The sequence below is a fragment of the Cibotium barometz genome, chromosome 18 (assembly GCF_041138505.1).
Source record: "Cibotium barometz isolate CiBa-2024 chromosome 18, ASM4113850v1, whole genome shotgun sequence".
Lineage (NCBI taxonomy): Eukaryota > Viridiplantae > Streptophyta > Polypodiopsida > Cyatheales > Cibotiaceae > Cibotium > Cibotium barometz.
In genome coordinates this window covers 45503902-45530709 of record NC_141063.1, presented here as the reverse complement: position 1 = coordinate 45530709, position 26808 = coordinate 45503902, and the positions used below count along the sequence as shown (strand labels likewise).

Genomic DNA, 26808 nt, shown 5'->3' with positions numbered 1-26808 from the left:
TCAGAAGCTAGGGAAGTTTGATCCTCACTTACATCCTTCTACCTTGTCCAACCTCCTTTTACAGAGTGTAACAGTGGAGCCAAGCTATGGAAGCTTGAGTTGCAAATGCTTTGGCTCTCATAATCTTACTCATTGTCTCCTCTCATCCCCTCCAATATCCTCTTTCAAAGTGCAGTAATAGCACAGCCAAGCCCTTGGAACTTGCTCTACAACTCCTTCTCTTTTTTACATCTCCCTAGTCTAAGTTTTTTTCTCACCATTCTATTTTTCTTTGCCATCAAGGTTTATAATCTCTCTAATATATACATCTGATGTCTTCTTCTAGAGCTCGAAGGCCTCCGATCAGTATTCAATCTCTCTCTTGTAGCAGTGGTCAAGATGAGGATGGGCACTGGAACATCAAACAGTACGAGAAGTGGAACTGGATTACGATGCAGCCTAGTACAAGAGGAAGCCACAAGGTGTCAAAGCGATACGTTGATATACAAAGTCACCATTGGAAAGGGCGGATATTGGAGCTCAAACAAAATCGTGATGGAAAAAAGCTAGCCAAGGTCCAACATGTTTACAAGGCAACAGAGCTGAAACTAGCAGACCATGACCAACGTCAACGATTTCCTGCAAATTGTAAGTTATTTCACCACTTTATATTCTTGTTTTTAAATCAATTGTGTGCTAATAATGGTATACTGAGCACTGCTTTGATTGTTCTTGGGTTCCTGTGCGTAGATATTTTTCCCTCAAACTATAGTGAATGGGAGCCTATGGAGGCAATTTCAGGAACCTTTGAAGCATACCATGTGGAGCTTGGTAGTTTAATCTTTGGAGGGTGTCCAGCTGCACAACTTCTTGCACGAAACATCTTCTTCTATGAGGATACATATGTGGTTCCCACGACAGCAAATGGTACTGGAAAATTAGTTCCAAAACCTACGCCAACTCTCACATCTATTGAATGGCCAATTCCAGACAATGCTTCAGTGGCCATGGCTTGTTTGCAGATCGAAAGCAAGGTGCAAAATGCTATGAAGTGCACATATGGATCTCACAAAGCAACCATAACCTGCTTCATACCTCTACACCTCTTTGTGTACCTGTTCCGTACAAGTGACACACATCGTACCCCAACTTTATGGATTGCAAAGGGGGAGAGAGCTCTGACTTGTTTCTTATCACCTGCATGGGATAAAAAAGTTGTTCAACACAATGGAGACACCATCAGATGCGGAGTAATTGTTGAGAAGGTTGTGATGCGCTATCATATTGCCAAGCAACAGTTGTCCATTGCGTTTCCTTACAGGCGATGGAAGCTTACAAATGGAGAATGGGAGGCGTTAGACTCCGACACAACCTCTACAGAACAAGGTGTGCTACATATATCCATGCAAGGTGGGGATGTAGAAGATGTTACTGTGAATGATGACTGGTCCCTTGCCAACTTACGTGACTACTTAGTTCTTCGATTCTCACTCAGTGGTGATTTTGCTTTGATAATCAATGGTAGAGTAGTGCGCAAAAGGCAGGAACGATCTTTTCTTTGTAGAGAAATTACTTTCCCTGGCTGTGTAGCTATCAGATAACCACTGGATATGTAATCTTGAATTGAAGTAAATACAATTTTAATTTTTTTGCCTCACTGTCTTATTAAGGTTTTTCAATTGTCTTGTGCAGTTTTATTTTTTTGTGATAGTGTAAGGTTGGTCACAGAAGCATCTGTGGCGTGAGCCACTAGTAAATTGGAAATGACCTTGCGATGGAAGGATACGTTCTTGCTTTCGCATACCATTTTTTAAAAAATTTTGGTACTTACAAATTTTAAAAGTTTTTAAAAATTTTATAACAAGGTCGCCCATTTATAAACGATACTTTACTCATTTACATCAATTGACAATTATCGTTCTCTCCTAACACTTGCTCTCAATTTCGCACACCTTTCTGTATCACACACTCTCTATTTCCTCCAATCACTCATAGCATGGCACCTCTACTTGATGCACTTATTGCACAGCTAGGAAAGCTTGAGTTACTTCATAGGGTTGATGAGATCGTCCCTATGTTTGAGGGAGCAATTGATGTACGTGCAACAATGCATCTACACGCGGATGCTTTTACAGATGTCATTCAGTATATGGATGAACACATCAGCACGTACTCCATCATGTTTGAGGGTGATGAGGGCTTATGGGTTCCAGTTGACCTCATCAAGTACATATTCAGGGAAGAGAAGAATTTTAGATTTCGCCTATCCAGGTTTTTAAAATCCCTCACAGAAAAGGACTACAGAAATGAGGAGGAAGACTTACTCCTGGAACTACAAATGGGCAACATCGGCACTTCTTTCCTAAGCTGGGACATGGTTTTGGTCCTTCTGTTACAAGAGGGTGTGGCGAAAGAAAGTGGCAAGGAAAAAGAAAAGGACAAAGTAAAGCTAATGGAGCAGGTCCAAGAGGCCCATGCTGAGGAAGAGAATGTTACAGAACAATGGGAGGCCTCAATGGCATTGGTGGCTCTACAAGATAATGTCCCCGAGGAGGTTCCGGACCTAGTTCTAGAGGGCGATGAAGTACTCGAGGAGGTCCCAAACCTTGTTATCATGTCTTTGCATCCAATCATTATTGATGGGAAAGAGTTTTTGTTTTCGGATGACATTGCCAAGACACTCGGGTTTCGTGAGGATGAGGCACTTTCTATTATTGCCGTGAATGCTGGGGGTCAAGACAAAGGAAAAGTGAAAATTTCTTTTGAAGATGACAACCTCACAAAAGCGCTTGCATATGATATTGGTAGCAGTACCTTGGAAGTTGTAGTGGCCAAAGCGCTCGTTGAAATAAAGCAAGAAGTGCAATTCTATGAGAGCGTAGCTGTCTTTGAACCACACATGCCCTTGGTTGCTGGCGATGCTCAAGACCAAGGAAGCATAAACCTGACGAATGAGCAACTAGTTGCAAGTGACGATGCAACTGAGGTATGTCCTTACTTCTTAGTTGTAAAGCAAATTATTTTTTGTATCATTTCACGCTTCCTAACTTCTATATTAACATGTTGACAGACTGCTTTTGAAGTGGACAAGTTTGCTATGCGCGTAGGAGGAACGCGGCCAAAGTCAGAGGGTCGAGATGCATCCCTTTGGCACTACATACCTGCCCTCAGGGCCGACATAGTGCGGGTTTTTCATTTAGAATATGCAGAGATCGCCTATGCCGAGCTCCTAAAATGTAAAGCACTTAGTGCAGTCTTGTCGGAGAACCCCCTAGCCTCGAACATAAATAAATGTATTTTGGTAGCTAGGGAAGCTGCCTTGTATTCATTAGGAAAAATTTGGACTCAAAAGGGGGCTGTTTCAGACTTCTATATAATAATAACCACATGGGTTCAGTGGCAGGAAATCCTCCCAATGGGCTTCATTGGTGGTGGGTCCTCTGTACAAACCCACCCAAAACGTGGAGATACTCCAAATCTTCAAAAAATATTAACAAAACCTGCGTGTCAGTCCTATGATAATTTTAAATTCTTCTGTCACACCTGCTGTCTGCCCCTCATATAATAAAATAACGTTTATTAGCTTTGTTTGTCAGACCTTCAGCAATATAAAAGTATTTTCACCACACTCAAACTAACGAATTCGTTACATAGATCCACAAACTAAGTCCAAATTTTGAATCTACGTCTGGTTGCTCCCCCCAGATTTTGAAACAAGTCTCATCATTTGGATCTCTTCTCTCCCTTGAACTATCATTCTGAGTCAGTCCCTCATTTCTTCCTCCCTTTTGAGAGAGACAATGGCTGCTCCTTAACCTTTCTTGACCCGCAGACGTCCGCTTTTTGCTGCTCCTTGCTTGCTTAGACATCTGTTCATTTTCTATGGCAAGCGAAAGTGGGTTGAAGTGGGCAAGGAGTATATCTCGTCAGTGGTTTTGTATAACATCAAGGACGAGAAGGGAGATTGGATTCCCCATCTATACAGGAAGTACTCATGGGTCATCATGCTCGTGGCCACTATCGTGTGAAGGGAAAGGGCTCAGAAGACTTATCAAAACACTGGAAAGGAAGGATCCTCGATGTCAAGATGACACCAGGAGGAAAATCTGTCAAAGAGGTGTTGATCCAACACGTCTTCATGCAAAAAGAGATCAATGTGGGACCAGACACGGGACTTCCAAGATATAGACCACATTGTAAGTACATGTATGTTCTTCACCAAACAACCATGATTGATTTTCCAATACATTGCTCGTGTGGTGCTAATGCAAGGAACGTTGTTTTACCCATTCACAGATTTGTATCCTTCCAATCTTTAGGAGTGGCAATCCGCTCAGTGCTTTTGACGGGTTTCCTGAATGTTATACATGCTAAGGTGGGGGAACTTTAGTTTGAACGCCGTTCACCAATTGATCTAGCAAGAAGTGGGACATATTTTTATGATTCGCTTTATATTGTGCCCACTCAAGCAGGACGACAAGGAAAGCTTGAAAATATTCCTCTTCCTACACTTGATAGTCCCGAGTGGCCATTGCCTGATACACAAGTGATAGAGGCATATAGGACAAAAATGTTTAACGACATTCAATGTGCCATGAAGCCTAGCACTGGTGGAAAAAATGCCCACTTGAGTTGGTTTCTTCCATTTGCATGCTTTGTTGATTTTTTTTCAGACTGCCAACAACTAAGAGGTTCCAAAACAACTTTTATGTGCAAGCTTTTGGATGAAGCTTGGCTTGACAGTCTGTTAGAGAAAGGGTGGACAGTCAGAACAGTGGAGGGAGATGATCTCATTCAATGTCGATTGAACATGATCGACATTACATTTAGGTGAGTTGACTATCAATTGTATTGATTGGAAATAGTCGTCTTCAAATAATTTATCATGGCATTTGAAAATAATATGTCTTACTTGTTTTTGGGTATCAGATATTATATTGGCAGGCAACAGCTGTGCATGTCATTTACTTATAGAAGATGGCGATGGATTAACAACCATTGGGAAAGCATGGACCAAGACACGAGACTTGACAACCACTCTCCATTGGTAGATATTCGACAGGGTCATCCATCATTGACATTGGAAGTGGAAGAGAATTGGACCCTCGAATATGTAAGGAATGAAATGGAGGTTGCAGTGCAGAATTCTCTAGACCAATTTACTTCAAGCTTGATGGTAGCAAGTTGAGTAGAAGAAGAGAAAGACAGATCATCTGTAAAGACATTGTAGCCCCACATGAATTGGAGGCATTAGAAATTGTATGATGATTAAAATGTATTTTTTGACATTGGGAAAAGAACTTCTAACACTGTTCTCGTTGTAAAAAAATTTATATGCGGCAATATCGACGGTTGCTATTTTGCTTTCTCTACTCATTCAAGTCGTATGTTAAACTTACAATTATATTTCGGAATGCAAATTCCCTTGATATACTCACAATTACTCACAAATTTGTTATCAAGGGCCATATTCACACATAAATCAAGGAAACTCATTTGAAAATGTGCACAACAAAACCTATGATTTTGAATTAAATGTACAGCAATAATACACTTTGGCAACTTCATACAAATGGAGCCTAGAGCCCCAACGATCCTCGTGGAGCAGGGGGTACAAAATCGACAGCTACATCCACGGCCGCATCCTGTGCGTGCTCCAGAATGTGGCATATGATGTCCTCCCTAAAAGCATGGACATCCAAATTCGTGTACAGCGACAAGGAAGGGTACTGGAAGAAGAATTTCAAAGACCATAAGCACACCATAAGGATTCTACCAACTTATCATTATCGCAGACGACACAGATTGAACAGCACAAAACACAAATTGGGATGGATACATCGTCAGATGCAACCCCGAACAAGCCGCGTAAAAGCAAGAGGGCATTAAGAGCCACTCGGTCGCCACCCACAGCTATGGCCGGGGGATCGCCGAGGTGATCTTCCTCTGGCACGTCCTCAGCTCCTGCAGAACTGACCGGTGTTGCTGAACACGTTTATTTCTTGGAATGTTCTACCCGAGCTTCCTCTCAGAGTGCCAGCCTTCCTGCCTTTCAACTCCTTCAGCTTCAACATCTAGGGGTCACTTTCGAAGCCGATTTGTCCTTCGGCCTGGCCAAATGCGTGACGCGAGCCATGTGATACTAAAAGAAAAATAGGATTAAAGTAAGGACAAAATCTTTTCACCACAACGCGAGAAGGCCTGAGCAAACAAAATAGTGCCTGCTCCTCGCGTCGTAGTGAATCGACTCACACATAGATCAAAGTACTTGTTGCTGATAAAAAGAAAATGATTCACCACAACGCGAGGAGGCCTTGGCAAGCAAAATGGCGGCCTCTCCTCGCGTTGTTGTGAATGGACACACACACACACAAAAGCACTTGCTGATGAGAAAAAATGGACTCACACAAACACAAAGGTACTTGCTTATAATGAGAAAAAATCCATTCACAACCATGCGAGAACGCCTGGGGCAAACAAAAGAGTGGCCCCTCTTTGCGTTGTTGTGAATCGACTCACACATGATTCAAAGTACTGTTGATAAGAAGAAAACGATTCACCACAATGCAAGGAGGCCTGGGCAAACAAAATAGCTGCCCCTCCTTGTGTGAAGAGAGGCCGATGATAGCCCAAGTGCACCAGAATGCTTTCGAAACAACCTTCCCTTGAAAGATGGATGGAAGGAGATTCATATTCATGCACACACATGTGTAAGTGCTTGAAGATCAAGACCCCTTCCATCTTCTTTCAAAAATGCCGCCCAAAGATCTCCTCAAAGCTCGACGTGTGCCAAATCAATGTTTCATTGAATGTGCAACAGATTCAAAGGTGGAGGCAGAGAGACACTCATTGAAATGGAAGGGGAAATGAGAAACTGGCAGGCTATTTCGGCTCAAAAATGGAAAGAAAGGGTGGAAAAGAGATAAACCCAAAGAGCTTCCCGCTCAAAAGAACTAGGATTTGGATAGGAGGAAGTGTGCGGACATGAAAAACTGAAGGAGAGGGAAGGGGACAATGTGGAGGGGTTGTTGGATGGAAGGGTCTAGTTTTAGGAGATGTGGTTAAGGTTTAGTTTAGTTACATTTCAAAAATGTGATTACGGGAGCGTTTTCCTTTGTGAATAAAATATTGCACCATAGTGTCAGCCATTGGAATAAATTATTACACCACATGTCAGCCTTTAGAATAAACTAATACACCACATGTCAGGCATTTGAATAAAAAATTGGGTCTTTCAGAGGGATCCAAGGCTCCACAAGCAAATATTATATTCAAAAGTATTCGCCTTTTGCTTACACGTCCCCACCACATGGGCTCTCTTACACGGCCCCTTTTTGAGTCCATATTTTTCCTAATGGCTTCACGGGCAACCATCCCGGCTCAGTTTTAGGCCATTGTGCCCTTTCTCAGGCTCAAGGAATCAATGAGCCGAGTGATGTATTCCAAAGCTTAGGCCAGAAACCAGCCTCTAGAACTCTCTCTCCTGAGCTCTTCCAAGAGCTTATTAAAAATATGTAATGCAAACTTCTCTTCCAAGTTTAATAAAAATTTTTTGTTGTGCATTGTAAGTTGTGATTTTTCCTGGCGTACTTGTGATATACCATTTCAAGCCTCGCAATTTTAAGATTTTGTTCATGTGTTCATAGGAAAAATTGTTTAGGATTTTTTTTAATTGTGATCGTGATTAAAAAAAGTAATCGAGATTGGGTTAGAGCGGTATGAAAAAATATTGTATTTATAGATGTAAACACACTCACATATATGTATATATATATGTACATATATGTATATATATACATATATATGTGTGTGTGTGTGTGTACCTATATATATATAAGATTCTGGGGCTATTGAATGATATATATATACATATATATACATATATATATACATATATATACATATATATATATAAAAGATGTATAGGATATATATATATATAAGACATAAGATATTATAAGATTTTAAGGCTATTATCAGATATATATACATATATATAATATTTTATATAAATATATAAGATTTTAGGGCTTTTAGGGCACCTAAAGGGTCTTATGAGCCTCACCAGACCATGTGATATCAAAAAAAATACCATGTGCGCTACGGCGCGTAAATCGACATTTTGACTTGGTCAAAGTGCCGATTAACGCGCCGTAGCGCACATGGCAAATTTTTTTTATTTTTTTTATTTTTTTGACCTTGAGGCTCATAAGGCACTCTATAAGGGTCTCTAGGTGCATTTATAATGGTCATATGAGCCTCACCAGACCATAGATATCAAAAATAAAAATAAAAAAAATGCCATGTGTGCTACGGCGCGTAAATCTCCATTTTGACCTGGTCAAACTAGAGATTAACGCGCCGTAGCGCACATGGCATTTTTTTTTATTTTTTTTGCCTTGAGGCTCATAAGGCACTCTATAAGTTTCTCTAGTTGACTTTATAGGATCTACATTTTTTGTATATATAAATATTCATATATATGTGTGTGTGTGTGTACATATATATATATATATATATATGTGCATATGTATATATATTTGTATATGTATATATATGTGTGTATATATGTTTGTGTGTGTATATATATATATGTGTGTGTGTGTGTGTGTTTGTGTGTGTTTTTTCCTGTGTGTATAGTGCTTTTATAATTTTTAAATGAAATGTTCATTGGCACTGAGCATACAAAAAAAATGGACTCAACAAAGAATGTAACACAACTCACAAAGTTTTCATTAATGTGTGAAAAAGCTACAAAGGAATCTGGGAACATTACAAAATTTTGTAGGGAGAATTACAAAATGGGTTAGCCTATTGAGGTAGAAGGCTACGCTCTAAACGTAGACGTAGGGCTAGGGACATATCTACAGGCTTCAAAGTAACTCTCTTGGCATGTACCATAGCCAGCACTGAGTCTTCAAAAACAGAAACTACAATATCTTCAGCAGCTTCTTGAAGAGCTTCAAGAGCTGTGCTCTGTATGCGGTCAACCCTGTCAGAATATTTTTCCATTGTTTCTCTCACCAGTCGAGAGAATGGTGCCTTGGGGATGAGAAGATCTGTGCTTTTCTGATATTTCCTAATCTCTCGTAGCGCGACTGTCCCTGGCCTCCATTTTCTCTTCTTCTTTGTAACTGGTGGAGGCGGTGGTGGTCTTTGATTCTCCCACGGTGGTCGTTCAGACCTGAACTTCTTTTTCTTTTGTGCACGCTCTTCCTCTTCTTGTTGGTCCCGAAACTTGCCCTCCATTCTTTTACCACACTTCTTGACTGGCCGCCTGGATGTTCTGGCTGCCTGTGGCTGTGCTTGGCTTGCCCTCCTTGCGTCCTCTTTGGGCTGCTGTCTCTTTTGCATTTCTGTCTCCCAAGCTGCCCTCACAAGAGCAAACTCTTTGTCAATGGTATCTTTCGTGATGCTGTAGGACAAGAGCTCGACCTCCCTGTTCTGTAAGATAACCTCTAGCTGTTCTAGGGTGTCGGCCTCAATAACAATCTTCGGTGGCTGCCCTTGACCTTCCTCGGCTTCTTTTTGACGCCGCTCTTCTTCTGCTTCTCTACTAGGCCCTGCTTCTTCAGCTTCCTTCCTGCGTTGTGCTTCTTCGGCCTCCTTCCTGCGCTCTTCTTCTCTCATCTCCTTTGCCTCTTGCTCTGTTACGATAGGTAGACTTGTCCTTTTTGCTGTAGCAGGTAGTGGGCCGAGTTGATCGAAAAACCGCAAGTCTTGCTCCTGTTCTTCTGGCATGGCCTAGGTATTTACGAGTGCAAGAGATAGTGGGAGGGCAAGAGAGAGTAGAGCACAAAGAAGAAATTGAAATGTGGTTTCTATAAATGAAAAATGACTTAAATATGTCTATAAATATAATTTTTTAAAACTTTTAGAAAATTTAAAAACACAAAAAGATTATAATCAGAGAGTTTAAGCCCATGAGGAACCACACCGACGCTTGCTTGCTACCCACTGCCGTAGTCTCTCCCTAGCATTTGATCTGTTGTATCCTTCAGTTCTTCTTGCATTAACAGTTTTCATTATTTGACGCCTAAGAGACAAATTACCGTGACTTTTCTGCCTTTTTTTGCCAACCAGAACGCGATAGAACCAGTTGAACATTTCATGGAGTGCATTACTCTTGACTTTGCCACCACCATGTCGAGTGCCCTTAAAATACACGGCCTTTGCTTGGTAATGTGATTTCTCCATGCCTTGATTGCTCCAAAGTGCTAAAGAGCCATATCTATCGAGAAAGTATGGCCCATGTGCATACAATATATGCTACATAGAAAATTACAAAAAGTCAACAAACAGTATGAAGAACATACTACAAGGACACAATAAATACAACATTACCATGTAGTGAGTAATGTGTGTTTCTCCCCATGCCTCGACCATTTCTTCTGTGAATCTACAAGTGGCTTGTTTAAGTGCCTCAATACCATGGTCATCCAGGTGAGGTCGCTCTAGAAGATCGACCATTTTATTACACACCTCCCATACATGTGCACGTTTTAGGCCAAGCCTGGCATCATTTCCTCGATATGTTGTGACATCACATATCTTCTTCCAAATTTCAAAGTCAATGTGGCTATGAGAACCCAAGTGGTTTGATAGCAAGTGTCTTGCCTTTGATCCACCCATGCAAATTTTATTAGGGTTGTCTTGTGTAGGGTTTGATTTTATGTCCTTTGTCAAGACCACTGCTCCAGCATGTAATCCCATAGAGGAAAGTACACCCTCTAGTGCACGTATTGACTCTTCTCGTCGATCTTCGGGCTCCATGTTCCAGACATAGTTTATGTGGAGCATCAATAGCTTATCCAAAATCCTCAGTCTTGCATGTAATGTGCACACATGCACTTGACATAGTGGAATTTCCAAGATTGGGTTCCAAGCATTGTCCTCCTGGTCACGAATAGGTGGCTTGCTCTGGTCACAACTTAATATGCCATTATGCCATACCTTTGATCCTTTCCTCTGTTCAGCATCAAAAACGATTGCTTTTTTTGCACCCACCTGTTTTTGACTTTTGCCTTTGCTAGGTTGTTTCCCTTTTACTCTTGAGTCTACTGCTGTCTTGGAATGACAACAGTAAACACATGAGAATATAGTATTCGCACCTGTTTTACAACCCAACATACACTTTAAGGTTTTTAGATCGCCACCCAAGTGCCATTCAACGTTAAAGCAGCCTATTCCGGGAACATCAAGCTTCTGACCATTGACCTGACAAGAGACGACATGTTGAATGCCAGACCGTTCAAAATACCACCTCAAGGTATCATGGTTCTCTTTTGGGAGGACCCATGCTGCTTGCCACCAGATGTTCTTCTCTGATTGAATGCCGTAGTAGTCTTGCTTATGCCCTTGACCCCTATTGTTGTTGTCTTCAGTTGCATCCAACTCTTGGGTCTCTAAAGGCCTTCCTCTAAGTGCTCGGCTCATCAAGGTTAAACTAACACGCTCCAGTCTTTGACCTTTAACCACTTGACATTCATCCAGCTTCAAGACAAACACGGCATTTCCACCTGTCTCTTCAAGTGTGAGGCCATAGTACTGAATCATTGCTTTTTGTAGCACTTCCATGTCAATGTAGACATTGTTATATGCATTGTATTCAAAGGGTTTGATTGTTGGCATTGGCATAATATCCTCCACCCACTTGTACCCACCCTCGAACATGGATGCAATATCACCATTAGCACACTTCTTTGCCATCTGTAAGCTATAAAGTGTTGGAAGCAAGGATTGCGTAACTCCCTTTGCTCGCAACCCTAAAGTGATTGACCTGTACATTGCTCTGTAACCTTTCTGGCTAATACCTGCTGAGTCACATATATCAAGCATCTCTTTGGGGGTGACAATTTCTTTGATTTCCTTCAAGAAATGTTGACGAAGGGTCTCCCGCAGCTTATCATTACCAGAACCTGTTATCATTTCCATAATATCCTTCTCCTAAAGGACATGCTGAAGAAGGGAGGCATTAACATTGTCCTCAGCGTTGTTACATCCTAGTATAGCTGTTGCGCAAGCCCTACAATCACAATGGTCAACCATGAGAGATGCTTTATTCATTAATTGCTTCTCAAAGCTGCTATAATTCCTACAAAAATTTTTACCTGGTTGTTTGTTTACGCCTCTTGCATGCGCCTGCTGTCTTTGAAAGCAACCCAACAGCTTTACGTTTTCTTTGCCTTGCGTGATATCCCATGGGAAGATGAGTGAAATGGTGAACACGACGCCGAAGATTACGAGTGGAGTGTTGAAGACGAACATAATTATCGGTAAATTGATTTATTGTGCGCACACGATCCGCTAGATTATTCTTCTGCACCTCAAGCTCCTCTGAGAGCTCTTTATTCCTCTGCATCAAACCATTAATCTGCTTAGTCGATGCCGCTTGAAGCTGGTCGAAGACAAATTGTGTTTGCCTCTTTTCAGCTGCCTCATCTAGCCACAACATGTGTAATCTCCTACAATAGCCAAGAAGCCCATTGAAACCATCACCAACAAACATAAGAAAACTTGTAATGCTTTTGAATGGTGGAGGGGCACCAGATATTGGATCTGGTGGATAAAGATTTCCATCAATCCAAAGATCAATGGCCTTTGCTCCTTGCATTCGAAGCTGATCGTATGAAATATTGGGTGCAACATGCCTACTGCGTAGGGTTGCGTATTCTGTCTCCAAATCAACCTGAAGGCGGATCTTAGAAGGCTTATTGGTGATGTCTTGTAGTGCCATCTACAAGAAAGTAGGCTTGTAAGCTTGGGTTGAATAGGAGTGGAAGGAGCAGGATATGGTATCAAAAAATAATGGGAAGAATGGAGATGAGGGTTGCTTCTCTAGAGCTGCATTGTGGATAGAGAAAGAAGCCAGAAAGGGAGCCAAAGAAACATAGAGAGGGTTGGCAATGGTGAGACGAAAATGCAAAGGAGACAATGCATCATGGGAAGCTTCTTTAGTGCAAGCTATGGCTGCTAAGCAATATAGAGAGAGAATACTTCATGAAAAGGTTCTTCTGTGCTACTACTGTGGGTTTGGAGAGAGAACCAAGTATTGTAGAAAGAATGCTCCTGGTAAGCTTCTTCCTTGCAAGCCATGGCTACTACTGTGGGTTTGGAGAGAGAAGGCTCATTTAGGAGTACAGACCTGCTAGCTATGGAGAGAGGACCAAGTACTGTAGAGAGAATGCTCATGGTAAGCTTCTTCCCTGCAAGCCATGGCTACTACTGTGGGTTTGGAGAGAGAAGGCTCATTTAGGAGTACAGATCTGTTAGCTATGGCTTTTGGAGTAGAGAAAGACGCTTTTTTCCATGGAGAAGGAGTGCAGGGCGTTTTAGAGAGAAGATTTAGAGAGAGAAAGAGATCTGGTGTACACACAAAAAAGGGGGGAAGAAAGTGACGAATTTTTGGAATGTTTGGAGTTCGAAAAGGTTGCTGCAGGCTATGATTACTGACTGACAGCCCATTACAAAGCTTTAAAGTCACCTAGGTGGCCAGATCTAGGAATATCTCCTTTTTTTTATTTTTTTTTGTTTTTGTGAAAAATCAAATATATGCTTTTAGGACTAGGCTTCTAGGCTTGGTCAAAGATGGATTAGCATTTTAAGCATTTCACTAAACGTCCAAATTAAAGGGCCCAAGAAGACTCCATTGAGTTCCTAATGTGATGGTCTCCTCCTTTATAAGAAGAGGACTCTCCTTATATGTTACTAGATCAGCTAAGGTAGCCCTGGTACTCTCTTCCACCAAGAATGAGAAAGTAAATTCCTGCAGCTCAATCACCCACTTCATCATAGCCTTAGATAAATTTGTACCATTTATCAACTGAGGCAAAAAAGTGTAGCTCGTCAAAAACACAAAGGGGCGAGGCAGTAAGTAATGGCGGAACCGTCTACATGCATAAAGTACACTGACCATAACAAGTTCCACCTCTGATAGCAACCTCTCTCTGGCAAGTTTTACTCTGCTAGCACAGTAGACTGGTTGCATATAATGTGATTCTTTCCCCTTCTGCAACAACATAGCTCCAATAGCATCCTCACCTACTGAAATATTGACATAAAATACCTGTTCCCAATTAGGTGCCTGCATTGTAGGAATAGCTCCCAACACCTCTTTCACTTTTTGGAAAACCACCTCACATTCCTTTGTCCAATGCAAAGGATCATGCTTTGCTGCTTGCTGCAAAGGATATAACAACTGTGAAGATAGAGAGATGAATCGAGCCATATACTTCACCTTTTGCACAAAAGTAGCCAGTTGCCTTGTGTTCTTTGGTGTAGGAAGAAGAAGAAGAGACTTGACTTTATCAGGATCTGAATCAATACCATTCTCTGAAATAACATGGCCCAAAAGCTTCACCCTCGGTTGGGCTAAAAAACACTTTTTTGGATTTAATTGACCACCACACTCATCATAACGCTGAAAAACTGTAGCCAGCTTATCACAATGCTCTTGCCTAGAGCTGTATATACAAAAATCATCAATAAAATCCTTCACAAACTTGTTCAAAAAAGGAGATAATACCCAGTTTGCCCTTCTTTGATAGTAGGCTGGTCCATTCATTAATCCAAAAGGAAGAACTTTGTAGAGCAGAAACATCCCCCACGGTGTAATGAAAGTCGTCTTGCATTGATCTTCTTCTGCAATCTTTAACTGGAAATAACCTGAATACCCATCACAAACACTATACCTTTCATAACCAGCTACAGTATCCAAGATCTCATCCAAAAAGGGTAGGGGGTAAGAATCCTTCTTTGTAGCAGCATTCAAAGGCTTGAAATCCACACATATACACCACCTACCATCCTTCTTTGGACTCACTACCGTTGGACTTACCCACTCAGCTGTATCTACTGGAGTAATGAAACCTGCACTCAACAGCTTATCAACTTCCTCTCTCAGGGCCTGCATTTGTTCTCATCCCATCCTGCGAAGCTTCTGTCTAACTGTTTTTACACCTTCCTTTAATTCAATCCTCAGGTCTGGCCCTTTAAATCCTCGAATCTCTCTATAATAAGTGATGAACAATTCTGGAAAATGAGACAGCATATTAACATATCTAACCTTTTCTCCACTCGAGAGATCCGGACTCAGCATTCCTTCAATCAGCTCCTGCTTCTTCTTCACTTCTATCTTTGGCTGCAGTAATTCCTCAATCACTTCATATGACCCCATAGTATCTTCTCCCTCAGCACCCACTTCATGCACTTCTTTATCTTCATTACCTTGTTGCTCTGATATAAGAAAAGCCACATCTGCCCCTTCTCCACTAGAAGCAGTGGTCGATGAGTCCGTCTCTGATTCAGAAGTAGTGGTGGTAGTTTCCTCTTCACTTGAATCCTGTGGCCTCTCCCACACATCATTTAAAGATCTCCTACTATGCATCTCAAAAGATTTTTTATTACCTTGCTTATTATGCAAAGAAATGGTCCCATACCTCCAGTCCTGTACTGCACCTACCACTCGCACAGGGTCGTCCAAGAATAATTGGAAAAGCACCAAGACCCGCAGGCATCGCATGAAAATCAACAGTAGCTTTGACATTAAAAGCTTCAATTTCCAATTCCTTTATCATACCAAGACATTTTACCTTTTGATGATTAGCCATTCTGATTCGAAACCCAGAAACCCCAGACACCCTCAAGCCTGACTGCTCCACACATGATTGGGTAATCACACAGATTTGAGCTCCTCCATCTATATAGGCCTGACCAAGACTCCTACCTTTACTCCACACCTCTACAATAGGACAAATATCTGGAAGCTCTTCTAAAGATAGTACTTTGACTGACCTCTTCTCTGATTCCTTTTCCATTGGATTCACCAGTCTCTTCCATTGTCTTCTTAATTTTGGCACCATCTCCACCAACTGTCCAAAGGTGATGTTTGCCTTCCTGTTCACCAAATCAGATTTCAAGTCATAGCTGGTTTGCCCATCCCCTAGTGGGAAGTCTGACACCTGGAACCTTCTACGAGGCTTCCGTTTCCTTTTGGCTTTCACATCTTCTCCTTCCTGTTGCTTCCCCTTCTTACGACTGGGTCTAGCTACCCCTTTTCCTTCTCTTTCATCCGTTGTGCGCTTGCCAACAGGCATCACATCCCCTTCTTCTCTCACCTGAACATTCTCCAGTGTAACAACATTCATGACCTTTGCCTTCCCTTTCTCCTCAGCTGTGATTCCACTGGGGCCTGCTTGATCCCTGATATCAATACCATAATCATTTGACCTATCAGGTAACTGTGAAGGTAGTGGGTACATATCACCACCCATACGCTGAGGTTTATCACAATCTGTACTCAGATGACCAAGCTCACCACAGTTCCAGCATGTAGGGATGAAACGACGGCCCCTACCGCGACCACGTCCATACCCTGCTTGTCCATCTCCCCCTTCATGATTGTTGCCACGGCCTCTACCACGTCCACCACCTGTACTTCCCATTAAATTTAAGCTCAAATTCTTCATAAGATCAACCATCTGTTTCATATCCTGCCGCAATCCCTCATCAGAACCTGCAGGAACCATAGGTACTCCTGGACTAGCTTGAGGCACCATCTGCATAGCTTGGGCTTCAGTGGGCTTCATTCTCTCAATCATTGCATTCATGGGTGTAGCCTCCACTCTCCGAATCTCCGGCTGTGCTACAACTGGAATCATCCCCAGCTGATTCATTCGTTGCAGCTTCCAATCTTTTGACTTAGCAATTTCTACCGCATCCTCAAAAGACCTGGGCTTCTTCAATTCCACTTTCCAGCGAATACTCTTCTTAAGCCCGGCTACAAACTTGTTTTTTTTCATCATATCAGGCGGCACCTGGTCTTCCCCTAAAGCCCTGTATAGAGTTCCCCATAGCAAAGAAAATTTCTTCATATAATCATCTAACGATTCAAACTCACCTTGTGTCAGAGCTTGCACCTCATGCCAAACCTTGTCGGGGTCTTCTACCTTCTTGAACCTGTTGCTAAGTGCTGCCTTTAATCCATTTTCAGTCATATCAAGATGTGGAACAGCAACCCTCAATGACTCCTCATAAGTCCTGTACCAGGTCCTTGCATCCCCTTTCAAACAGATGCTCAGAAGCCGCAACACCTGTACCGACTCATTAATATGGTTGCTTATACATGCAACCTCCATCCTTTCCAAGAAATCTGCCACATCCTCATTCGGACCACCATAAAACTCTGGGTAAGACATCATCTTAACCCCCAAACCTCACCTCAGATCCCAGGAAAGCACCTTCTCTGAAACTCTCAACACCTAGGGCACACACCCTGATAACAAAAGGAAATAACAGTGCAATCCTCAGTGAAACTATACCAGAAAGAGCAACTCCTCAGTGGGGGCACTAGAAAGATGTGAGGCAGCTCAAGAACACAAGAAGGCCACTATAGCTTGCCGACTCACCACCTTCAGAACACTCAAAAGCACAAGGGGCACCACCAGCTTCTCTAGCTGGAACACAAATCCACTTAGAGCAACACCACACACTGCTACACTACTCAAAAGAAGGAAACAGATAAGGCACATCAACTATTGCTTGCATTCCAATGAGCAGATACAGAGAAACAACCCTCACACGGGGAGGAATCCAAGAGTACACCGTGGCACACATGTACAGAACTCACACACACACTCTCTTTCTCTCTCTCTCTGGAGCAGAATGATGATACTTCCTCGCAGAATACTCTCAACACATCATTTCTGGATCATCCCCTATGATCCATCCATCCCCTTCTATCTATCTCTCCCTCTCTCTCTTTAGAGGCGGCTACCTGTACAGCCAACTCCTCTTGCTTTTGCTACCAGAGGCGGCTCCCTCACCTCGTTGCCCACCAGTGTGCTAGCTAGGCCAGGCTGACCAGTGCAACACCAAAAGCCATACTGCACTGCAGTCGGTCCAGCCTCTGTAGCAGTCCCACCAGCCCACTCTGTCAAAAACCCAGTAACCCTCTATTTGTGTCGCCAGCTCTTCCAGTCGCCAGCTCTTCAGTAGCTGCGCTCCACGCCTCTACTCTCCACGCTCACACAACTGCGCTCCTGACCACCGTCGCTAGCCTTCCAGCCGTCAGCTGCACACGCCCGAGGACCCTCTGGTCGACCCAAACCGGCTCCCTCCTTCGCCTGGCTACGAGGCGGCTTTCTTCTGGGTGTGTGGCTGCGCCCAGGTCTCTATGCAATGGCCACTCGCCTAGCTGCTAAAACCATACATGCCTCTGCACTCTTGATAGCTGTGCACGCCTCCCAAAACCCAGGGCCCTCCTTCTGTCTTGCGCTCTCCCAACCACAACAAGCCCGCGCCGCCAGAGAGCCTTTTTTTTTCTTTCTGCGCCAGCTCTCCTCCTTTTTTTTTTCTCGGCGGTTTCCTCTGGCCTTCGAAGCAGCCCCCCCACGCTCTCTTTGCTTCTTCGCCACCTTTCTAGACTTTTGAGCTGGCTGCCCTTTAGGCCTCCACGTATCTCTTCAAGCTGGCCACCTATTTTGTGTATATATTTTAAATTTTTTTTCCCCAAACCACACTAATGGCCACCACACCACTTAATGCTTTGCTTCACCTTAGTATATGGTGCATACAACATTCCAATACAATGCTAGGGTTGCTCACAACCATAATCATCAACTTCATAACTACCAAGCCATCAATTTCCCAGTCTCGGTGCTCTGCTTTTAGCAACCATCCGCACACCACACAGTTGCAATAAAAACTTCAGATCTCCGCGTCTGCTTCGGAAAACAAAACACGTGGATAACAAAACAAAACTTCACAATTTTTTTAGAAATTTTTGAATTATGCTCCAATTAAGGTTCCTATGGACCAATAAGATTAATCCAAATGTAGGGAGGAGATAAATTGAAGAATAAAAGAAAATCCCCCAGAAATGAGTAAATGCTCTTATAAGATGAAGAGTTGACTATAAGGACAAGGTTTATTAGTTAAAAAAGAAGAGATATTTAGAAGAAATGATGCATTTTTGACACCTCAATGTGGGGATCTTCCCTCATGAAGGAGGCACCTATTTCACATGTGTGGAGGAGTTTTAAACTAAAAAATAATGAGATATTTTTATCTCTCCTCTCTCCTGTTTCCACTAGATCCAAAAAGTAAGCTAAACTGACCTAAAAATGGTCAAAAATTGACCAAACTGATCTGGAATATTCTAGAATCAGTTGGCTTAGTTAGAGGCTCACTTTTTCCTATAAATAGAATCCTCCTCCTTTGTAAAAGCTTAATGGTATTTTATGCACTGTTACTCCACTCCTACCCAGAGCCATTTACGTTGAATTTTCTTGATAATTCAATTGTTTTTGGCTTAATCCTCTCCAAAGCAATTGGTGGCCACTCTTGCTTCAAACAAGAGTAGAACCCTCAATCCCTCAAGCCAAAGGAAAGATTACAACTCCATGTAAGCTAAATTTTTCTTACTTTTTAATTTATGGTTGTCTTGATTTTCTTATTTATTTAGTTGATGAAAGTAAATTCTAATGCTATGCCTTGATGAAAAGGCCATCCCCTTCTCTTATTTACAATTCAGCCTTTCTTTATCCTAGAATGTTTAAGAAAAAGAATAATTAAACTTTTCTTATTGTTTATTCACTTGGAAATTAAAAATTGTGTAGATTAGAGTCCTTTACATCTAATTGGGGTTAATTTAAATTGAAACCACTCGGCCTGTACACTTGCCAGGGCATTCAGGGCAAAATTTATTTGCAAACCATCCACACCATATGTACACTGACTCAAAACAGCTTTACAGAAAAAAACCTGACAGCAGGCCTTAGAACAAAAATAAAATTAATGATAATCGTGGCCACTAAAAAGAATGGCCATGTGGGAGCTTCACGTAGCTGCCAGCGCATTATCCAGAAGCTGGCGAAGCATGGAGAGGTGGCGGGTGATGCGCGAGCTGCAGGAAAAGGTAGAAGACGCCTTGCGTGGAGGAGCGGCTTTAAAAAGTGGGGGAGCACAACACAGTAAGAGGCCCGTGTGTTTTTGGGTGGCTAGCTGCAGCCACAGGCGCAGAGAAGCATGGGCTGAGGAGGCCGCCGTGTTGTTAGAGGGGGGCTCGCTGGCATAGCCACAGGACAGAGCCAAGGGAAACGAAGGGAACTGCAGGCTCTGGGGCGTGTGCAGCCATAGGCGCAGAAGGCTGGTGTGACTAAAGAAGGAACCGCCTCTGTGAGAGTGAGAGAGAGGAAGGGATGGCCGCCTCTGGATGCAGAAAGCGATTAAAATAAAGAAAGGGTGTAAGCCTCTGGGGGTGTGCAAGGGATGATAGAGTAGTGGCCTCATTTTGGTCTTGACGGCTGCTGTGGGCTGGGTATGTCAACGAAGAGGGCGTCAACTGACAGAGTAGAGCCGGGCAAGCAAGGCGGGTTGCTGCGGAGGCTGGTTGACGTCAAAAAATCTGGACTTAGTGTGGTGACAAGCATGCGGCTGTTGCTGATGGGCGAGTGTGGCTAGTAGCGAACAAAAGAAGGAGCCGCAAGGGAGGTTGGTGGCCGATGGTAGCCAAGGGAAGAATGCAAAAGAGAGAATTGGGAGTTCTTGTTGGTTTTGCACGACGTTGCTTGGGGTGGCTTTGGCAGTAGAGAGAGTTTTGGCCAGTGAACAGTGGGCTGGCGGCGCTGCTACAAAGGCTGGGTCATCTGTAACAGTGAGACGTTAACAAGCTGGGACTACAAGAGAAAGTAAGAAAGGTTGGTACCGACATCAGAGGGTTGCCACCTGAGGAGATAGAGAAGGGATTTGCAAGGACCCAGAAGAGCTGGCGACTGGCTGGAGAGCCCTAGGGATCGGTTTTTTGGTGGCTGGCAGTGGCAGATAGAGAAGACGAGAAGAGGGAGCCACCTTGGTGCTGTGGCTTGGACTGGATGTTGGGCTGGCTGCAGATGTTGACAGCAATAGGAGGGATGATTTTCTGGTGAGGTGTGGTTAGCGACCAGAGAGAGGGAGGTACAGAGGTGTAGCTGTGGTTTTGCTTTGAGGACTGGCAGTGTGCTGGTGGTGTAGGAGAGAGTGGACTTCAGCTGAGGTGCAGTGGAAAGAACGAAGAGGTTGGCTGTGGAGAAGCAAGGAGCGAAGGGATTTGGAGCGACCAGGAGCTGGAGAGGGCTGATTGCGAGCGGGTGCTTGATGAAGCTGGTGTCTGGAGAGGGCTGATTGCGAGTGGGTGCTTGATGAAGCTGGTGTCTGGGATATCTTGGATATCCAATTCTGTAAAGATGAAGGTTCTTTCTGAAATATAAGTCTTGTTCATGGTCTTTGGTCTGGCGTTCTGGTGTGTTTGCATGCGTGTGTGGAAGTGTGGCATTCTATAAAGGCGTAGACAGCTTTACCGCTTCCGTGCCATCACTTTTTGGTGCCTCCACAGAGGAGAAGATTTCCTCTGGTTTGTGAAAGAGGACAGGGGCTGTGTGAAGCAAGATTTGGAAAGATGGCTCAGGATTTTCCGGAGTATTGGGGATTGCCACAGGAGAATGCAACCAGGTTTCTGGAGAAGATGGAGTTTACAGCTTTGATGAAAGACAGGACAACCTCGGAGATCCTTTCTCAGATTTTGACTTATTGCTTGTAAGGTGATGCAAAAACATGGTTACAGATGTTTGTGACTACACACAGGAATGTTCATCAGCAGGATCCTGAGTACCGTGTAGTCAGAGCTGCATTTTTGGCACAGTTTGTCCATGTGAAGAGTCCGAATGAAGTGTGGAAAGAGTTGTGTAACATTCAGCAGAAGGATGGTCAGGATGTGGATTAGTATCTAATAGAGTTTGGTAGACTGTGGAGTCTATGGTGTGAGGCTCTGATTCCTGACGTACCCCCACAGATGATAAAGAGAGAGCGGTTTGTGGCAGGTCTGGAGCCAACAATCCGTTTGAAGGAGGAGCTGAAGAATCTGGATAGCTTTGAGGAGGCTGTCAGAGTTGCTCGAGAGAAGGAGTGGAAGGTGAAACGTCTAAGGCAGATGGGAATGCATGAAGAGCCGAAGAGGTTTGTGAAGATGCCAGAGATTGAGAGTATGCATCCTGGAAGAAAAGCTGTTGTTGTTCCTAAACAAGAGGATTCTTTGAAGAGGGAGGTTCATGAAGCAGTGGAGCTCATGAAGTCTTTAAGCTTGAATTGGATAGAGTCTGCAAGAAGAGGAAGAAGTATAAGTGATATGGGAAGGAAGACTGATGCATCATCTGGTTCTGAAGGAAATTCTACAGATACTGGAAGAGGGAGAGGGTATCTGTGTGATGTGCAATGTCGAAATTGTGGTGAGTGGGGTATCAGTCCATAATGTGAGAGACCAGCCAAAGCTAATGGTGGTATATATCAATTGTCTATGGGAATGAGTGATAGGGTGAGTAGCCCTAGTATGCAGATGAGGGATGCAATTCAGCCCAATGTTCATGAAGTCTGTAAGGTCACATTTGCAGAGCAGGGTATGGGACAAATTAGCCTGTTGAAAATGAAGAAGGATGAGGTTTCTGGAATCAGCCCTGAAGAGCTTTCAGAAGGTGAGGAGGAGGAGGATGGAAGTGTTGATGACGCTGTGGATTGTGAAGGTGATGCTGCTAATGCTGAAGAACCTGATGTGTTTGAGTATGGATATGACTTGGATGATCTCTTTGATTCAGAAATGAGTTATGACTTGCAGGTGCCAGTACTTCAGCCAGTCAAGGTAGAGAGTGATGATCAAGGTGTTACTAATGAAGATACTATGGATGGAGTATGTATGGATGATCCAAGTGATGAGTTGGATATTGCAGCCTGTGAGAGTGTGGATGATGAGCTACATAGTGTTCTTGATAACGCACCGGATGATTTGTTGGAATTGGTTTCCTTGAAGAAGGTAACAAATGCCTGCATGCCAGTTGTGCAGGAAAGGAGTGATGGTGTGACTGATGATGAGTTGGATGCTACTTTGGATGATGGTGTGATAGATTTTGCATGTGCGAATGCTGATCATAAGGTGTGTGTTCCTTGTCATGCCCAAGAGAATGAGTCGGTTGTCAGTGGTGAGGATGCATGTGAGGCTATTGTTGTTGGTCAGGGGGACCAGGATGCTTTGCCTGGGAGTTTGGGGAGCTTGGACTTGGTAGAGATGCCTGTGCAAGATGTGGAGAATCTTGAAGGATCGCCAATGGTCTTGAAGCTGGAGAAACTATAGGAAAGTGACAATGATGAGTCTGCAGTGCATGAAGTTGCTGTGTTTGGTGTTGATGGGCTGAAGGGAGATGGGTTTATGGTGGACACACCACATGTTGATGCTGAGCATATGGATGAGTGGTTTGGTTATAGTCCTAGTCTGGCAGTTTGTCCAAAGGAAGGGTTGGAAGCCAATGATGTGGGTTGTAAATTGGATGACCAAGAGGTGGAAGTTGATGATCAGATGTTTGTTATTTCGGTATATAATTATGAGTGGAACTCAGATGTGTCAGAGGGGAGTAGAGGTGAGGAGTGGTTGTCTCCATCACAAGGTTATGTGAGCTGGTATGGAGGAGGAAGTGCAACAATAGATGGTGATGATGCCATATATAAAGAGCGAAGGGGGTTGCTGAAAGTGGAAGGCCATGACAGGGTGTATCAATGGTTGTTTGATAGAGGAAAATGTTTGAAGGATTGGAAGGTAGATGCACCAAGGTTTCTGTTTGATCCAGGGGGATAAATGGTTTCTGTTTGTGCAGCTGCTGGACATAAATGTCTCAGCAGAAAAAAGGGGGTTGCTAAATATGTGTGGACAAAAATAGAGGCTGATAATGTGTACATACGTGTGCATGGCGTGTGTGAAGGTTTTACTTTTGAGGGCGTTGCCAGGTGTACAGGGTGGATGGTATTGGCTTTGAGCTTGTTGCAGGCCTGTCGGGTGAGAGGTCAGATGGAGATGGTATCAGCCCACTTGGTCGCTTTGAAGTGTGTATGCGTCCCTTTAAATGAATGGGCACTAGCAGGTTTTATTTGAAGGTGTATGGAGTGGGCACTCGTATGCTGCATCTTGAAGAGGTTGTGGAAGGCATGGGCAATTTAAAGGTTAAAGGATATATGTAAGCAATGGTGTGGAAAGGAATGTTGAGGTGGCAGGCCTTAGAACAAAAATAAAATTAATGATAATCGTGGCCACTAAAAAGAATGGCCATGTGGGAGCTTCACGTAGCTGCCAGCGCATTATCCAGAAGCTGGCAAAGCATGGAGAGGTGGCGGGTGATGCGCGAGCGGCAGGAAAAGGTAGAGGACGCCTTGCGTGGAGGAGCGGCTTTAAAAAGTGGGGGAGCACAACACAGTAAGAGGCCCGTGTGTTTTTGGGTGGCTAGCTGCAGCCCACAGGCGCAGAGAAGCGTGGGCTGAGGAGGCCGCCGTGTTGTTAGAGGGGGGCTCGCTGGCATAGCCACAGGACAGAGCCAAGGGAAACGAAGGAACTGCAAGCGCTGGGGCGTGTGCAGCCATAGGCGCAGAAGGCTGGTGGGGTGGCTAGCGACTAAAGAAGGAACCGCCTCTGTGAGAGTGAGAGAGAGGAAGGGATGGCCGCCTCTGGATGCAGAAAGCGATTAAAAGAAAGAAAGGGTGTAAGCCTCTGGGGGTGCGCAAGGGATGATAGAGTAGTGGCCTCATTTTGGTCTTGACGGCTGCTGTGGTGGCTGGGTATGTCAACGAAGAGGGCGTCAACTGACAGAGTAGAGCCAGGCAAGCAAGGCGGGTTGTTGCGGAGGCTGGTCGACGTCAGAAAATCTGGACTTAGTGTGGTGACAAGCATGCGACTGTTGCTGATGGGCGAGTGTGGCTAGTAGCGAACAAAAGAAGGAGCCGCAAGGGAGGTTGGTGGCCGATGGTAGCCAAGGGAAGAATGCAAAAGAGAGAATTGTGAGTTCTTGTTGGTTTTGCACGACGTTGCTTGGGGTGGCTTTGGCAGTAGAGAGAGTTTTGGCCAGTGAACAGTGGGCTGGCGGGGCTGCTACTACAGAGGCTGGGTCATCTGCAACAGTGAGATGTTAACAAGCTGGGACTACAAGAGAAAGTGAGAAAGGTTGGTGCCGACATCAGAGGGTTGCCGCCTGAGGAGATAGAGAAGGGATTTGCAAGGACCCAGAAGAGCTGGCGACTGGCTGGAGAGCCATGGTGTCTGGCAATGGGGCAGATAGAGAAGACGAGAAGAGGGAGCCACCTTGGTGTTGTGGCTTGGACTCGATGTTGGGCTGGCTGTAGATGTTGACAGCAATAGGAGGGATGATTTTCTGGTGAGATGTGGTTAGCGACCAGAGAGAGGGAGGTACAGAGGTGTAGCTGTGGTTTTGCTTTGAGGACTGGCAGTGTGCTGGTGGTGTAGGAGAGAGTGGACTTCAGCTGAGGTGCAGTGGAAAGAACGAAGAGGTCGGCTGCGGAGAAGCAAGGAGCGAAGGGATTTGGAGCGACCAGGAGCTGGAGAGGGCTGATTGCGAGCGGGTGCTTGATGAAGCTGGTGTCTGGGATATCTTGGATATCCAATTCTGTAAAGATGAAGGTTCTTTCTGAAATATAAGTCTTGTTCATGCTCTTTGGTTTGGCGTTCTGGTGTGTTTGCATGCGTGTGTGGAAGTGTGGCATTCTATAAAGGCGTAGACAGCTTTACCGCTTCCGTGCCATCAACGGCCTCCTACAATACTGCTTAGACAAGAAGGGTGGATAGTGCCCCTTTTGAATGGTAGCTTCTGAGGACTTTCCACACATGCGATGTGACATATGGGACACTGTCCACCCTTGATCTTCTCACTATACATATACGGCCTATGCATATGGCATACGGCCTATGCATAAGGCCGTATGCATAGGCCATATGCATAGGCCATATGCATAGGCCTTATGCATAAGCCCTATGCATAGGCCTTATGCATAGCCCGTATGCATAGGCCTTATAGGATCTTTACCTAAACGTCCGGTTGAATCCTAATTTCCAATCATTCCTTCATCGGTGTACCTATGGCATCATTGGCAACCAGAACGCTCACCACCTGTCCACTTAGGGGCCTTTTCGATAGTTCCTAGCTCATAGTACTCGGCAATATATTCACTTATAAAAATCAAAATGGAATCTCCGTTGAAGATCAGCAAGATCAACCAACAGACCTATATAAAAGAGCCATGGACTCATCCGTTAAGGACCAGCAAGGACAATCAACCAGATCCATGCCCGAGTTCAGAAAACAACTCTTACTCCTTATTCCAATATCTTCCCTGATGCACGTGTGGGTATCTTCGGCAACCCAGAGCCCGAGCATCGTATGGTCAGCACCCTCTAGGATCCTTCGTAGGTCACCTAGCGGTTCACTCATAGGCCGCTTCCTTGGTCCCTCTCATCCACCACTATACCGGAAGCTCACCATTTAAATTTGAACCAAGGCTGGTCAAGTCCTCGACCGACCTTGCTACGCGAGACATCCTCCGTTGACTCTCCGTCAGCTCTATTGTAACTTTATCAGTTAGGTCTCCATGACCTCATTCGCAAGACGGTCAAAATGCTTCCCCAGCATTCTTGACATAAAACAGTCATTTATGTCAAGAATGCTTCCCCAGCATTCTTGACATAAAACAGTCATTTAAAAACACGTCATAAATACAGTTTCTATAACGAACTCTCGTCTTTCCACATTGTTCCACAACAATCCACATCCATTTTATATGTATTCCCATTCTCATCCAATCACATTATTTTCCATCTCATCATGTATTTCCTCATTTATCCTCATCAGATCTCATCCACTTGCATCTACCCATATCCACATCTCAGCACATCACCATCATTCACATCTCATCCATTTATATCTACCCTGATCCATCTCATCACGTATTTCCTCATTTATCCTCATCAGGGTG

General features: G+C 43.9%; 1 protein-coding gene across 1 annotated transcript; it reads left to right on the top strand.

Annotated features, from left to right (window-relative positions):
* Positions 1-269: 269 nt before the first annotated feature.
* On the top strand, positions 270-5167 carry LOC147629398 (uncharacterized). Its single transcript, XM_086812907.1, has 4 exons — positions 270-627; positions 730-1365; positions 4653-4809; positions 4909-5167. Exons 1-4 carry the CDS (start codon positions 312-314, stop codon positions 5165-5167), a joined length of 1368 nt encoding a protein of 455 aa, XP_086669033.1. The 5' UTR covers positions 270-311.
* The last annotated feature ends 21641 nt before the right edge of the window (positions 5168-26808 follow it).

Excerpts from the sequence above, each read along its gene's own strand:
- LOC147629398 (XM_086812907.1), top strand. The coding sequence starts at position 312 with ATGTCTTCTTCTAGAGCTCGAAGGCCTCCGATCAGTATTCAATCTCTC. Across the intron at positions 1,366-4,652 it reads CACAACCTCTACAGAACAAG|ACTGCCAACAACTAAGAGGT; the intron begins GTGTGCTACATA and ends ATTTTTTTTCAG. Across the intron at positions 4,810-4,908 it reads ATGATCGACATTACATTTAG|ATATTATATTGGCAGGCAAC; the intron begins GTGAGTTGACTA and ends TTTGGGTATCAG.